Consider the following 15,846-nt stretch of genomic DNA (forward strand, 5'->3'; position numbering starts at 1 on the left):
TTCCCACATACTTTCTATAACTTTCCCCTTTCCAGTCTTCTGGCTAGAAACAGGGAGTGCCTTTGGAATTTCTTCTGTCTGCTCCATGACCACAGTTACCCCAGCCAAAGCCAAGAGAGAAAAGAGAAAAGAACCAGGAACCCCCTCCCTGACTGCCATTTCTTCAGTTTCCACTTTCCTCCTGCTACTGGTTACTTTTCAAGGTCCACGGGTGGCACTTTACACATTCTGTTCAATATTTTTCATTATGATCACTGGGAAAGAGAGATTATAGTGGGCTGTGTTCCTACTTGGCCAGTTCAGAAAGATTCTGAGCATTACTGCTAAAGAATGTTTTAGAAGATTATAGGATTCGAGGTTTCTCTGGGGGCCAAGGAGGTTCTTGGTGCATTTTAAAGTTGTCTTTCCATTATTTTCTGGATTCCATTCTTTCTGTTGAAAGGCAACCATAACTCTTATTCTTTTTGAAAATAAGGCACTTTTTCCTCTCATCAGTTGAAAGCTTTTCCCTTTATCTTTGGTTTCCAGCAAGTTATTCATACTATTTAAAGGCTTATTTTTATTTGCCTATGTTATGAATGAAGTTGAGTTTCTTGAACCTATGTTTTGTCTTTAATTGGTTTTAGAAAGTTCTCTGTTATTATGTTTCCTTTCCTGCATCCTTTATCACTTCTTTTTAGAACAATTTTAATTATATTAGACCATTTGATAATGACCCACATATGTCTAAGCTCATTTCCTTCTACTTTATTTTAATTTATGCAAATATATTATAGTGATTGATGTTATCTAAAATTGGGGTTAATGTCTTAGTGAGATTAATGTATACATATGTTATTTGTTTCATTATGTAATATGAGCCAGGTAATATTCTAAGTTAGATGGTAATGAATTCTCCCTAAAGGGAAAAAAAAAAACATAATTGAGGGAATGAATAGGTATGGCTAGTCTCATATATACTATTTAAACTGAGACTTTAATTACAAGAAAAATTCAATTATTCAAAATCTACAGCAAACCACTCCAGTCAGCAAGAACAGTAAGTGCAATTCCTAAAGCAGGGACCAACTTTGCATGTGAGAGCAACAAATAGGGGGACAGTATAGCTAAATTAATTGGGAGACAAAAAGAAGTCTATGTCATGAATGAGTAAAACCATAGAAAAAGACATAGTGAAGGAAGTTACTTGGATTACTCTGTTATTTTCTGAAAATTCCTGGCCACAGCTGACTGAAAGGGACACTGTGGTAATTGCTGACTTTTCTCCACTGAAACCAGAACTTTTGGTTTGAGAGATGAAAAGGGAAGAAGGCCATCATTCATTAAAGAAAACAAGTCATAAAAATATATTAAAATAGAGCATAAGACACAGGCAAGTCAATTATTTCTTGTAAAGAATTATATTTAAATTAATGTTCTGTGAGTTTTAAGGAAAAGATTAACTTGAATTTATTGTTTTACTTCGTTGGAGTGGTTACTGTTACATTAAGTAGAAAAGGCCTATTGGGCCAAAAAACCATTGATTTGCACATGATCTAATCTGTAATAAGACCATCACTCATAATTTCCATGGAAGAAGATTTGATCTGAAAATTACTTATGCTACTAATAGAAGTGAAAAAAAAATTTAAGAGTGCCCTATTCCCATATGTAGTGGGTTGGAATAAAACAGCCCTCAACCTCTTCCAGTGCATTCATCCTGACCTCAGAAGGTGCAACACTGAAGATGACACTTCCTGGGTAAACTTTGGCATCATTTAGATTGACTAATCAGAAGCATTCTGGTGAGAGTTGAACATGATTAGATATTCTTTCAGCTGAAATGGTACCTTATTTTTCTGTGTTGGAATGAGGAGAGATCCTCATATCTGATAACTCACTTTAGGGATGTAAAGAGGCAATACACAGGCAAGTCCCCCTCACCAGGGCAAATTGATCAGAGCAGTTCACTAAATGGAGGGGCTTCCCCATGTGGCTGTCCCAACCAGTGTGGTTCCATGGTTAGAGAAGAGGGAGTGGCTTCTTCAGTGGCCTTATTCAGCTCCTTCTATTCCCCTGGTAATTCTCTGAGGTATATTAAGCCTGTAATAAACTCTTATCTTCCTAAAATCAGCTACAAAATTTTACTCTGCCATTGTTCTTTTATCAATATTCCATGTCTATCAGTTGAATAGAAGAAAAAAATCCTTGATGGCAATTCAGCTCCCTCTTCTGCAGTACCTATGACTTTGAACTCCTTTGTTGACACTATATTAAAAACGTGGTTTTGGGGGTTTTGTCTGTATCAGTGAATGAAAGACTTCAGCAACATTGAAGAATTATCCATCTTTGGAGTTCACATAAAATTTAAATTAAATAATGAAAAGAATATTGTAGAGAACCCCCTCTTTTTAACATGCTTTCTCTGATTAATAGAAATTAGAAAACAATCATTTTTCTCTTGCCTTTGGCATAATCAAGAGAAAGCCTTAGAATAAGAACTTCAAAATAGACTGATTTTGAATGAAACAAAAATCGCAGCTACAGCAACACCCTCTTGGTAGTTTACTGAATGTGTCTCCCAACATTACAGAGAGTTAGAAAAGGAGACAAAGCTAAAATAGCAGAATAGGAAGAAACAAAACTATCTTTTAACAGTACAAATGTGATACAGGAAATTCAAACAATTCTAAAGATGGCTCATGAAATTTATTTTTATAAGAGTTTAGCAAAATTATTGACTTCAAATCTTATATGATGAAGCATTCTATTTCTGTTGAAAACACAGTATTGAAGATTTTATTTTTTCTTCCTACCAGGGATTAAACTCAGCGGCACTTAACTGCTGAGCCACATCCCCAGCCCTTTTTATATTTTATTTACGACAGAGTCTCACTAAGTTATTTAGGGCTTGGCTAAATTGCTGAGGACGGCTTTGAACTCGCCATCCTCCTGCCTCAGCCTCCCTAGCCGCTGGGATTACAGGAGTATTGAGGATTTTTTTAAATCAGGTTATTGCAGAATCAGTTCTGGCAGAGAGGGTGGTGAGAAACTGAGCAATACCTGCTCCTGGGGCCCTCTGCCCCAGGCTGGCAGATGAGCTGAGTGCCTGGGACAGGCCTTGGCCTCTGCCCTGCAGACCCCAGAGCTCGGCAGCGCCTGCGCACTGGCTGACCCAGGCTGTAAAGTACCCCCCGGCTGGAGGACCTGAGGGTGGGAGCGACTTCTCAGACAGGGACCCTGAGTGCTGCCTGGTCTGCTGCCCCAATCCTGTCATCCCAGGCAGAACCGCCACTGAGGACCTGACGCCTTTGGGTGGCAGCGGGTGGGGCTTGGCGAGAAGAACAGAGGTCCCCCAGTGCGGTGGAGGCCAGTGAGGACTTCGAGGGCCAAGAAGGCGAGCAGACGCCGAAAGTTCGGCCACGCCTTGGACAGCAGAGAGCACAGACCAGGGCCCCCTGAGACCCCGCACTGCCGGCTCCTGGCGACACCACCTTGTAGGACAAGGCAGAGGTCTTAACGCCCTGGAAGGTGATTGACGCACCGGTGACCAGGGTGGACCCATTAGGCCTGGCGCTCCGTGTTCCTCCTACACAGAGAATCTGCAGAGCAACAGGCCGCAGGTGACCCACTGGAAATGACACTGCCCTGAGGGAAGATTCCATGGCCGTTTGTAGAAGCCTGTGTGTACAATATGAAAGGCCGCTCTCAACTCCCCCACCTTTAAAGCTAGCGCTAAGTCTGGACCTTGTAAATGTAAAGAGGTTGCCCACGTGTGATAGAGGTAAACTGTGAGGTCTGTAGATGCCCGTTTTAAAATCTCAGAAATGTCTTCTGGAAGGGACTTTGAAATGGATTTGTTAGACCAGCTCTAGGAGGGACACTTGTCCACGTTTGTCTAGTGGGTTAGAGGACGTGGAGAAGCCTTTAACAGCGAGACGGGGGAGGTCCCAGGCCAGATGGGTTTTCTGTAAAAGACGTTTTTCATAAAATAACAATTGTTTTCTGTGCATTTTATTCCTCATTACTGTATATATAGTTGAAAATGCTAAGTACTTGTTTTGAAATATCTAGACTTTCTAGAGGTTCTAAAATGCCTGGTATATGTTAAAAGTAGAAATGGTAAAATGTAGCACATTTTGTAAATTTTCTTTTGAAATGATTTTGGGGGAAATAGCCAAACCCCCTGTTGAGTAGTGCAGATTGTGAGCTGCTCCTCAGGAGCACCATGCCAGTTTGGCAAGGGTTGTTTCTGTGTCTATGGGTTTTGTTTTACTTTGCTCTTTATGTAGTGTATATAAAGGACAAATGAGTCCTAATCTAGTCATTTCTAGATGTTAAAGAGGTTGCCAGTATATGACAAAAGTAGAATCCATAAACAAATTGTGTATATTTTGTGTTAAAATTCCTAGGAAAGATTGTCTTCTAAAAATTTGAGCATTACAGCCCACTGGGTCAATGAAGGGGCAGAATGCTCACATTTTGAAGACATTTTCAAATTAGAAATATTTTTACATGTGTGCAGTTTATTCAAGACTATTGTGTACACAGTGAACAAATTGAATTCTTACTTGAAATTCCTAGTCTGTCTGGATGTTTAAAAGTGCCCACTGTATGTTACCTATATAGGTAGTAAAACATCACTTTGTAAATATCTTTTTTTACTAAAACTCATATGAAATATTGTCTTTTGGGAATGGAACTGCAAAACCACCTCTGTGAGCAGGATAGTACTATCTGTACTTGCTGAGTGATGTGGAGGAGGGCGGGAACAATTGCAAAGGGTAATATGATAATATGTTCATACTTAGACATGTTCAGACATCAGTTTTCAGCATGTTTTGTGCATTTTGTTTTGCTATGTATCTAGTGACTATGATGGACAAATGAGAACTAATTTTGCAACATCTAGTCTCTAGATGTTAAAGAGTATATGATCAAGTAGTTAGTAAAATTAGCACGTTTTGTACATTTTCTATTGAAATTTATAGGAAAGCTTGTTCTCTATAAATATAAACTTTTGGATATGAATTTGTTCAACCAGCTCAAAGCATTACATATGCTTCTACTTGTCTACTGGACTGAAAGTAGAGAAAAGAAAGTGAGAATGGAAAGGTTCAAGGACAAAACATAAGAAGATACCTCTGATTATAACCATTGTTACATGTGCAATTTTATTTACCAGTTCTGGGTGCATCATGGACAGGTTCTTATGTGGAATATCTAGTCCTATTTATAAGTGCTTGATGAACTTAGAAGTAGTAGGATGAATCTCTTTGTAAAGAGCTTTTAAAAACTGATGGGAAATACTTGTGTTTGGAATTGTTAAACTTCACTGTCTGTACTTGTTCACTGGGTTAAGGGAGGCAGGAGGGAAGTTGCAAAAGGTGTTTTGTTAGAGTGTGCTAGACAATTTTAGCTTACCCATTGCCCTGCAATGTGCATTTCATTTAACTTTGCTGTTCTGTATATATTGTGTATATACTGGACAAAGGAGTCTTAATTTTATATTATTTAGCCTTTAGATATTAAAGAGGTTGCCAATGTATAACAAACGTAGAGTTAGTAAACTAACACATTTTGTACACTTTATGTTAAAATTTATAGAAAGGCGGTCTTCTGAAAAGTTCTTTCAGAAGTGAAATTGTAATATCACATTATATGACACTCAGATATGACACATGTGACATAGGAAACAGAAGTGGAAGAAATGAAGGATTCTAGGCCAGAATGATCCTACATAGAAGACATTTTCAGACATAACCATTGTTACATGTGTGTAGTTTATTCAACAGTACTGTGTACACAGTGGACAAATTTAAGACCTTATTTGAAATATGTAGGATTCCTAGATGTTTAGAAGTGCACAAAGGATGTTAAAAGTAGAGGTAGTGAATGAAATATTTTGTAGATTAAAAAAATTATTGCATATTCCAAAACAGGAAAATATAAAAACACAAAAGTTAACACTGAAAAATAAAAAATAAAATCCTGCTGAATGGATATATCCCACCATCACTACCAGTATATGTGTCAATGTGACAAAATAGCCAAGACAATTTTGCCATCATGAGTGAGGGAAGGAGACACTACAGCCATCAAAGTGTATGATAAAAAATGTATACAGAGAGAAAAGTAAAAGTATTCCAGGAATAGGCTAACCCACGAAACAGAGGTCTTCATGGGTAACCAGCAAATATTTACTAAGCACTTACTGAATACCAAAGGACACAGCATTTCAAAAGTATGTGATCTGATTATTTAAACATAAGTAATGCAGAACTCGCAGAACCTGGGCTACTCCTGATCTCCTTTTAGAAAAACCCAAGTATCAGGACATCCTGGGGATCCATACTGTAAATATTTACCATCAGACTTACATGGGCAGAACAAATCTCAAATGTATCAATACCTGCCCCAACTTTGACAACTTTATTTTCCCTGAAGACCTCTCCGAAGTAGATAGTAGCAGCAGACATATGTTGGAAATGAGTGTGGGGATGTTCTATTATATAATTCCAGAAGTTACTGCATTTATATCCCAGTGGCTTCCCTCCTCCTCATCTGGTAATAGGTCGCATAAATAAGCAATGGGAAACTGACTTCACCCAGAATATCAATACCACTTTTTGCTGAGTAAAAGTGATTTTATTATTATTATGTTATTACTTCCTCATGTTTTGAAGGTAAATGAGCTTATCCTTTCACCATCATTTACAGGGTCAATAAGAACCACCCAAAGCAAATAAAGATAAATTCATATAACCAGAGAGCTTGGTTTTGGAGGTTGATATGATTTGAAATTCTCTTTCTATAAGGGCATAAATGAAACTTCAGTTTTATGTAAACTACATATTATACTTGAAGCATCATGGGTGTGGAGACTGAAGATCAAACCCAGGACCTCATGTATGCTAGGAAAGGGCTTTACCACTGAGGTATTCCCTTGACAATAAACTTTTAATGGGACAAAAAGAAACAGAGAAGGAGACTTCATATATAGAGGGAATGACAGTTGATATTACTATTATTGTATTATCATTATTACTGTTATCATCTATCCAGCCTTGCTTTGTTTTTCATAATTTTCTCTTTTTGAGGAAAAAAAAATCTGCCTTTCTGCCACAGAAATTGATTCAAAACTAAGGCCTGACTTAGAGTCTATATCCCATGGCTAAAATGATTGGTTGAGAAATTGGAATGTCACTCTATCAGGGATTTCTCCAGATTGTTAAACTGGAGTTGACATATTTGATCTCTTGCTATTCAGGTGATAGGCTGAAAGTTTGAGATGTTCCTCTACATACCCATATTTCCAGAGGAGAAAATAAGAACTATCAGGAAAAGCAGTACTCAGACAAACACAGGGAGCACTAGGAAGAGAGAAAGAAAACACACACAAAGACAGATAAAGAAAGGCAGCGAGATAAACACAAAGAGAGAATGCAGACAAGGAGAAAAATACTGGACTATAGAAGGACAGAAAGAAATGACATGTGCACCATGAGCACAGTCCAATTGGTGGATTGAGAAAGAAAAGAAAAAAGAGGTAGACAGCAAGACATTCTAATGCAGGGAATAAATAAAAGATATGTGAGAGAGAAGTTCATGGAGGAACACGAATGGAAGAAAGTTAGAAAAACCATATAATATATGAACAGAGAGAGGATCCTTCAGATAGACAGAGATAGAGAAAAATAGATGATAGTAAGAGACAGCCAGGCACAGTGGTGCATGCCTGTAATCACAGTGGCTCAGGAGGCTGAGGCAGGAGATTGTGAGTTCAAAGCCAGCCTCAACAACAGTGAGGCCCTAAGCAATTCAGTGCGACCCTGTCTCTAAATAAAATACAAAACAGGTCTGCAGATGTGGCTCAGTGGTTGAGTGCCCCGTATCAAAACTAGATAGAGAGACAGACAGATGAAGAGTTACAGAGTAGAAAAAGAAGAACACTGAGAGAAGAGAGTAAAGACAGGAGGAAAAGGTCAGAGAGAAAGGAAGGAGCTAATAGAAAAAGGAGAAAAGAATCTCATATTAGTCCTTGATCTAAGCATTTTTCAGAAGCCAAATTCATTTATGAACTTTTAAATTACATGTCAAAAATTAATGTTTTCCTTAAGATGGTATTAGTGGAGTTTCCATCACATGCAATCAACACATTACTTTCTAATAAAACTCTCACTGGCAAGTATATAATCTGGTAGTTCAGACGCAACCCACAATCATTGTCTTTTGCCTCCGTGTACATAGTCAACAAGGCCAGGAGACATTTGTGTGGCGAGGTTGGTTAACTTATAGTGTTAGGTGTTATTAGGCAACATGATGGCACAAAATAATTCCAATAGCTCAAATATATAAAACGCATCAGGCTGCAGCAGAAGCCAGGAAAGACTGCTGCACACAACCCCACTTCCAAGCCCCTGGATAGTGGACAATTGAATGTTTTCATACCTTTTCACATTCTTATATGGCACCTGAATTAGACCAGGTATGGGGACCCATGACTTCCCCTAGTCTCCTCCCTTTGGGGCTTCACTGAACTAGCCCTCTAGAATGTGGTCCTATCTGTGTCAGTATCTCCCACCACCACTTTTACTCAATCAGAATCAGAAACACAAGGGACTCACAAATCTATTTAATTTTGAAAAAATATATATTGAAAGATAAAGGAGTTTGACATTAAAATTGTGGGAAGTCTGCAGACAGAGGACAAGATCAGAAATGTGTTGAAAATACTCATGGCACAAACAGATGTGGCCGGCAGCACAGGGAGCAGAGCTCCCAACGTCGGGTGGAAAGCAGTTACAGAAATTCAGGAAAGACCAGAACAAGAAGAGGGCCAGGGGCCTGGGGTTTTGGCTCAGTGGTACAGCCATTGACTAGCATGTGTGAGGCGCTGGGTTTGATTCTAAGCACCACATACAAGTAAATGAATAAAATAAAGATCCATCACAACTAAAAATTGTGTGTGTGTGTGTGTGTGTGTGTGTATGCAAAAGAAGAGGGCCTGGCATCTGCGCTCAGACTCTGTGGGACTCAGGTCTTGATGGGGACATGGCTGGCAGAGGTGGATTCCTCACAAGCCTGAGAGAAGGGAGGCTAGGAACTGGGCACAAGTGTGAAGAGCACAGTAGACCATGGAACAGGGGTAACAGGAATAAACATGTTGGAATAAATGCATGAGCCCTGAAGGAGAGAGAAAAAAAATAAGTCATAAGTTAAATCCCTAGAGAAAGTCAGCCCCCTGCCCAATACCTCTGGGGTCTCTCTGCAACTCAGAACACTAAGGGTGATTTTTGTACAACCACCCATTCCTCACCATCTCTCCTGGTATCTGATTAAAGAGGACACTGTGCTAAAGTGAAAAAAGCTTCCACAGAGGCATGTGGAAGAAGGCCCCACTTCCATCACCAGTCTAAGTGCTTTGGTGAAGCACAGGTCACGTACATAACTGGACAGGTAAGAATTGTAACCTCCTGTCATCTCACCTAACATCCAGCTCAGCAGCACTCTGTAATCTGGGGGTCTGGGAGCATCATGCAAGCCTCACTCAGTGCCAAAGTTTGGGGATTGTTCTGGAGAACAATTCCTGAAATTTCCTGCAGAGACCATGTGGAATGTTCCAAAATTTTCCTCCAACCAAACTCACACGAGAAAGAGTGTGGCATGAAGTCAAGGACAAAATAACTGAAGTGTATTAGGGTGTCCAGTCAAACCCAGCCAACATCTTTATCTATCTTACATGTGTCACATTTCTGGGCAAGAGGAGTAGGGCTCTGTCTTGTGGGTGGAACTTTGGGTTGTTCCATCATCAGCAAGAACAAAAAGAGAAAGGGACAGAGAAGCTCCTTAACATGGGCAAAGGAAGAGTTGCTTCTCTGTCTCTTTGTCCCAAGTTGCAAAAGAAAATTCAAAGAATTTTCTTGATTACTCTCTCTCCCACTCTAGTCCATGTGCACCCTTTCACTGTCATCAAGTGGCGTCACCCCAAAGTCACTGAGTCAGTTACTGAAGGTAGTGAGCAAAGTCTCTGCATCTTTAAGGAAGTCACATGTTAACAACTGCTTGGCATAGGTAAGGATGGACTGTCTTCTAAAAATCTCTGTCTAAATATCACCCTCCACCACTGTCTTCTCTGATGAAGCAAACTTGACTTGGGACAAGGAGAACTCATGGCCTCCCTAATTTCTGCAATCTACTTCTATCCCTACTTTGGCTCCCCCTTTTTACTGTGATAAGAAAAGTTACAACAGAAACACTTAGTCCTAGAGCCAGTCTACAACATTTCTTCTACAGGTGACTTACCTTTCTTATTCCAAAAGTGGACAACAAGGCCCAAGCCAAGAAAGATCAGTCCAGGCACAAAACTCCCAATTCCACTCAGCATCTTGTTCTGGGCAGATTCTGACAGTGCCCCTGGGAAGTAGAAGCTTGTGCATCAGTGACTGTCCCCACATCCCACAGAGTCCTCATCAGAAAGCCTGGAGTCCAACCCAAGATATAAGAGACACAGGTGCCCCACTACCAAACAGAGGAGGGTCAAGGGCATGCAGAGACCCCAGGAGAACAGTGGATGGAAGAGGGTTTGGGGGGAAGGGGGAGTGTGAGTCCCCAGGGTAGGTCCATCTGAAAATCCAGAGACTATCCCATCTGCAAACACCAGCCTTAACGTTAAAGCCCAGAATTTCACCACTGCAGAAGATATACTGCCCAGCTGAACCTCAGCCTGGGGATCAGGTTACATAAAGCAATAATATCTTGGAGCGAAAAGAGGTCAGTACTCAGCATCTGAATTTTGACTTGAGATCTCAGGCCTCCATGACTCTAGGCACAGAAATGACACCAGGAGTTGTGTAGGAGAGAAAGTATGAATGTGTCCAACAGCAGAGGAAAGGAGGGACCCCAAGCTCACAAGACCCAATGTCCTCCCTGCTCCCTGGTATCAATGAAGTGGCCCTTACACCATTCTACAGTGATGGGGCTCTGGAGGCTGGGGTGCTCCAAGTGGCAAGTGTAGACATCTCCAGGCTGGGGTGTTACTTCCAACATCACAAGAATCTTGTAGGTCCAATCTCCATTCTGAATAAGTGGTGTGGACACAACTCCAGAAGTCTCTTCCTCTTTATTCCAGAACCATCTGACTTTAACTTGTTGAGGATAAAAATTTGTCACTGAGCAGATCAGCAAATTGTGGTGGTTTAGGGGCTCTGTCCTGGCTGGAGAGATGGTGACCATAGGCTCCACTAGGATGAATGATAGCAAAAAATAAAGTCAGAGAATGAGGCAGCGAAGAGGCTCTCGCCATGGGCTTAAGTTCCTCCTTTGAAACGAAAGTGGAGAAAACATACCAAAGGTTTCACCCATTTGTGGAAGATTTTTTTTTAAAGTTGATCACATAGAAATAGAGAATTGAATAGAAATCACTACAGCTAGGAAAGGAAGTGAGAGGGTGAATAATGGGAATCAAACATACCTTGAGGGGAGCACTTATAATGTTATACAGCTCCACAAAGGATACTCTACAATAATTAATTACACACTTTGTAAAAACTAGAGCATAAGAGTTTGGGTTGCCAATAGACACAAATGATAATATTTCAGAAAATGGAAATGTTGATCTCCCCAGTCTGATTATGATCATTGTGTTGAATTACAACACTGTACCTCATAAATAAGTACCAATAATATATGTTGATTTTTAAATGAAAAACATAATTAAAATGTATCTTTTATAAATATGTATGTCAGCAATGCATATACCATCACGGTCCTTTAAGATATTCAGACTAATGATGTCCTAGTTGTCTTGCTTTAAGTACAGTCTGTGATTTTCACAGAATGCAATTAACTAACAATGCTCTCCTCACCATGTTGTGCTACTTCATCATGGGCTCAAAATCATTGCTATCAACCAACCAAGGACTAAACTGTGAATCAAAATAAACCTATCCTTTATTTAAGCTAATTATCTCAAGCACTTTATTACAGTAACTCAAAACTGACTAATACACTATTCCAATGCTCTCCTGCCAAGTCTTTCAACAGATTTTCCTTGAATTCAAATGCCCTCCCAAGCTTACCAAAATACTAGGAATCCCAAAAGTTGCCTTCCCCACAGGCCTTCCACACTATTTCAGAGGTGAGCGCACTTTGATCAGTCCTAAACTCACCTCTCAACTGAACAGTGAAGAAAGCTGTCTGGTAATAGTTGTGTCTGCACAAGGTGTCTACATGGGCCTGATACTCAGCCAGGAGGTCCTTCTGGGCATTGCAGCTCTTGGCACTTGACTGCCTCAGCTTTGTTACAGCCACAAACACCCCCACATCACTGTCAAAGCTCAGGATCTCCTCCTTGTTGTAGATTTGTCTGGCCATGAGCCTCACTCGCTGAGTCCCATTGGTGAAGTAGCAGGTGCCCTTAAACTGGTACATGAAATCCTCTGCAGGAGAACCAGGCCATGTTAGATTTAGCCCAGGCTTGCATCCCAACCAACCCTGTCTTTGGTTTAGGGAGACACAGGGGGTAAAGTGACATCACAACACAGACCAGTGACTAAACAAAATCTGCTCTCAGCCCTCAGAATTTTATTCCCAGGATGAATGAAGTGATTTCTCTACCTCAAATCCTGCATTGATCATTTATTGGAGAAAATAAAAAATGTCAAACAAGGAAGATAATGAAATAATGTTTGGAATACAGAAACAATATTGCCAACATTTTCATATACTGTATCTGTAAATATCAAAAATCCAAAATAATCCACTAACTAAAAGAATTTAAAGTAAGGGAGAGTTCAGCAAATGGCTGGATACAAGATCCATTTTCAAATATTCTACATGTACATGAGTAACAAATGTGAAGTCAAATGTTAATTACATCATTTATAATGACATAAAAAATTATGAAGAAGTTTTATACTTATATACAAGAATTCTAAAAGGGAAATAATGAAATTTATGAGATACACCAAAAGGGTCCTAAATAAACACAAAAATACACATGTACATGAATTGGAAGACTGAATATTATAAAGAAGACATTATATCAAATGGTCTTATGGATTCTGTGGGTATAATTTAAAATTCCTACCAATTTGTGATTACTCAAAATTTACAAGCTGATTCTAAAATGCAATAAAGGTTCATAAGGCAAAGATGGTGATTAAACATCATATTTTTGGCACAGACATAAACAAATAAATGGCATAATGTATTCCAAAATAAGTTTCATGAATCTATTTAGACTAAATTTACAACAAGGGTGGCACAACAGGTGGTCAGTGAGGAATGAATACTTTTGTTAATAAATGATGTTCTAATAAATGGATATACATCAGAAGGAGCAGAAGAAATTGGGCATACTCCTTGCACCATATGTAACGTAGACCTAAGTATGAATGAAATGCTACAAATCTGTTAGGAGATAAAACTAGAGAACATTTTCATGATGTTGGAGTTTGACAGATTTCTTAAATCATTAAAAGCACTAAAGATAAATAAAAAGTTTGATAAATTCAATTCATTAAAATTAACAGCTTCTGCTCATCAAGACACGTCATTAAAAGACTTACACAAGGCCAAAAGTACAAATATTTGAAAAACACATACTGATGATGGGCTTGATTTGAAATATATTTTTTATCTTTTTGAAATAAATGAGAAAAAGATAAATATGGAAAAGTACAGAAGTTCCCATAACACTATACACTCACCAGACAGGGAAACATTAAATAGTCTAAGACACTAAAAGCTGTCAAGAATTGGATTTTCTTATGAATAGCTCATGAGACAACTAATGTGAATAACAGTTGGACTTTCTCTTGTCAACTTGAAGATAGGCAGACATTGCAATTGAAGTATTTATTTCAGTCTAGAGAAACGCAGACCCAAAGGTTCCAGGATTCCCGGATACATTTTCTTTTAAGTAAGACCAGCTCAAACCTCCATCCACATAAGAACAGGTTAAGTACATTGCTCTGCCCTCATAAAATGGAATGTACTACCCAACAAGGAAAATGGATGAATGTTGCATCAGAGATTTGTGGCAAGTCTTCTCAGACATAATATTGAGAAAGGAAGCAAGACAGAGCACAGCATTTATAGAACATTTGGAGAAGAAAATATTAATCTATATTGTTTAAGGATACATTCATATATATGCTAACAGAACAATGAGCAAAATATTAGGATTAAAAGAGTCACAATGGAACTTATTTCTGGAATGTAAAAATGGGTACCGTTGGAAAGGAGTACACAGAAGTCATTTGGAGAATTGGTAATATTCACATATGTTCAACTTGATTAGTGGTTATTTGGATATTTCCTTGGAATTTTTGTTATGTGTGTGTGTTATGATGTCTGTTGTGTTATTTTCCTAATAATTAGTTAAAATACACTATAATAATACATACCCCGGAGTCATCAATTTGTATCTGTGTGTGTGTTTTAGAAAGACCAAGTGAGACAGTTGATGTAACACTATCACTACAGGCTTGGGATTTAATGGGTGCAAAATAAATATCAATTTTGGAGGTTTTTTTTCACCATTTTCCTAACCCGCATTCACCATCAATACTAAATCAAGGCCCTAATTAACCCAGAATTAGTAACTGCCTGTCCTTATCCCATTCTTCCTCCCAAGTCCCACAGTGTCATCTCCATGACCCCACTGCTTATCTCCAAAGCATGGGTGATTAATAGTGCTCTTCAGGTATTGAAGCTCCAGAGACTATAGCTCTGGTCTGAATTTGTCTGATCCCAAGCCCCAAAATAGATGAATACTATTGGGCCCAGAAAATCCCCAGAGTGGCCAGTTCTTTTAACTTACCTGATGCTTCTCAAGTACCTCATTTGCATTTTGTACTGTGTCTGGTATAGAAATGAACTTTGTCTTTTTCTTCCAATTCTGAGATCCCAAAGTCCTTTAGAGATATTAGCCTCCCTTCCACTGCAGAGGTTGAAAAAAAAAAGGAATCCAGCAAAACTCTAAGAAGGAGAAATCAGGACACTTGTAAAAGTCCTTCCAAATTCTACCTGTGGATTGTTGAAAATACAACAGACCAAGCTTAAGCTCCAGAGTCCCTAAGAAATTATTTCCAAATCTGGGCTATGAATAGCAGCTGACCTGCACTTACTTGGGGAATCTCTTCTGTTAGCCATGGGAGTCCTCAGCACCATGAGAACCACCATCAGTCATATGATCTGCCCAGATTGAGTCAGGAGGATATAGACAACCTAAACAGACCAATATCAATAGAGGAAATAGAAGAAACCATCAAAAGACTACCAACTAAGAAAAGCCCAGGACCGGATGGGTATACAGCAGAATTTTACAAAACCTTTAAAGAGGAACTAATACCAATACTTTTCAAGCTATTTCAGGAAATAGAAAAAGAGGGAGAACTTCCAAATTCATTCTACGAGGCCAACATCACCCTGATTCCTAAACCAGACAAAGNAAATGCCAAATGTCTTCTTTGATATAAGGAGAGTAACTAAGAACAGAGTAGGGACGAAGAGCATGAGAAGAAGATGAACATTAAACAGGGATGAGAGGTGGGAGGGAAAGGGAGAGAGAAGGGAAATTGCATGGTAATGGAAGGAGACCCTCAGGGTTATACAAAATTACATACAAGAGGAAGTGAGGGTAAAGGGAAAAATAATACAAGGGGGAGTAATGAATGACAGTAGAGGGGGTAGAGAGAGAAGAGGGGAGGGGAGGGGAGGGGAGGGGGGATAGTAGAGGATAGGAAAGGCAGCAGAATACAACAGACACTAGTATGGCAATATGTAAATCAATGGATGTGTAACTGATGTGATTCTGCAATCTGTATACGGGGTAAAAATGGGAGTTCATAACCCACTTGA

The 15,846-nt window shown here is 39.2% G+C and overlaps 1 protein-coding gene across 2 annotated transcripts in view; it reads right to left on the reverse strand.

The window, feature by feature from the left end:
* LOC107144062 (HLA class II histocompatibility antigen, DQ beta 1 chain-like) overlaps nt 1-15,209 on the reverse strand; it is a 22,387-nt gene extending 7,178 nt beyond the window's left edge. Inside the window, exons 1-5 of one of the 2 annotated variants that reach the window (XM_015487922.2) lie at nt 15,114-15,209; nt 12,150-12,419; nt 10,941-11,222; nt 10,285-10,395; nt 7,948-9,165 (exon numbers count right to left, since the gene is read on the reverse strand). In XM_015487922.2, the coding sequence (XP_015343408.2) occupies nt 9,056-9,165; nt 10,285-10,395; nt 10,941-11,222; nt 12,150-12,419; nt 15,114-15,168 (828 nt within the window). In that variant the 5' untranslated portion in view covers nt 15,169-15,209 and the 3' untranslated portion in view covers nt 7,948-9,055. Of the gene's footprint in view, nt 1-7,947; nt 9,166-10,284; nt 11,223-12,149; nt 12,420-15,113 lie in introns of those variants that run through there. The other variant, XR_007348389.1, reaches the window with a different exon arrangement.
* Nucleotides 15,210-15,846: the final 637 nt, after the last annotated feature.

Source organism: Marmota marmota, unplaced genomic scaffold, assembly GCF_001458135.2.
Source record: "Marmota marmota marmota unplaced genomic scaffold, marMar, whole genome shotgun sequence".
NCBI classification, from domain to species: domain Eukaryota; kingdom Metazoa; phylum Chordata; class Mammalia; order Rodentia; family Sciuridae; genus Marmota; species Marmota marmota.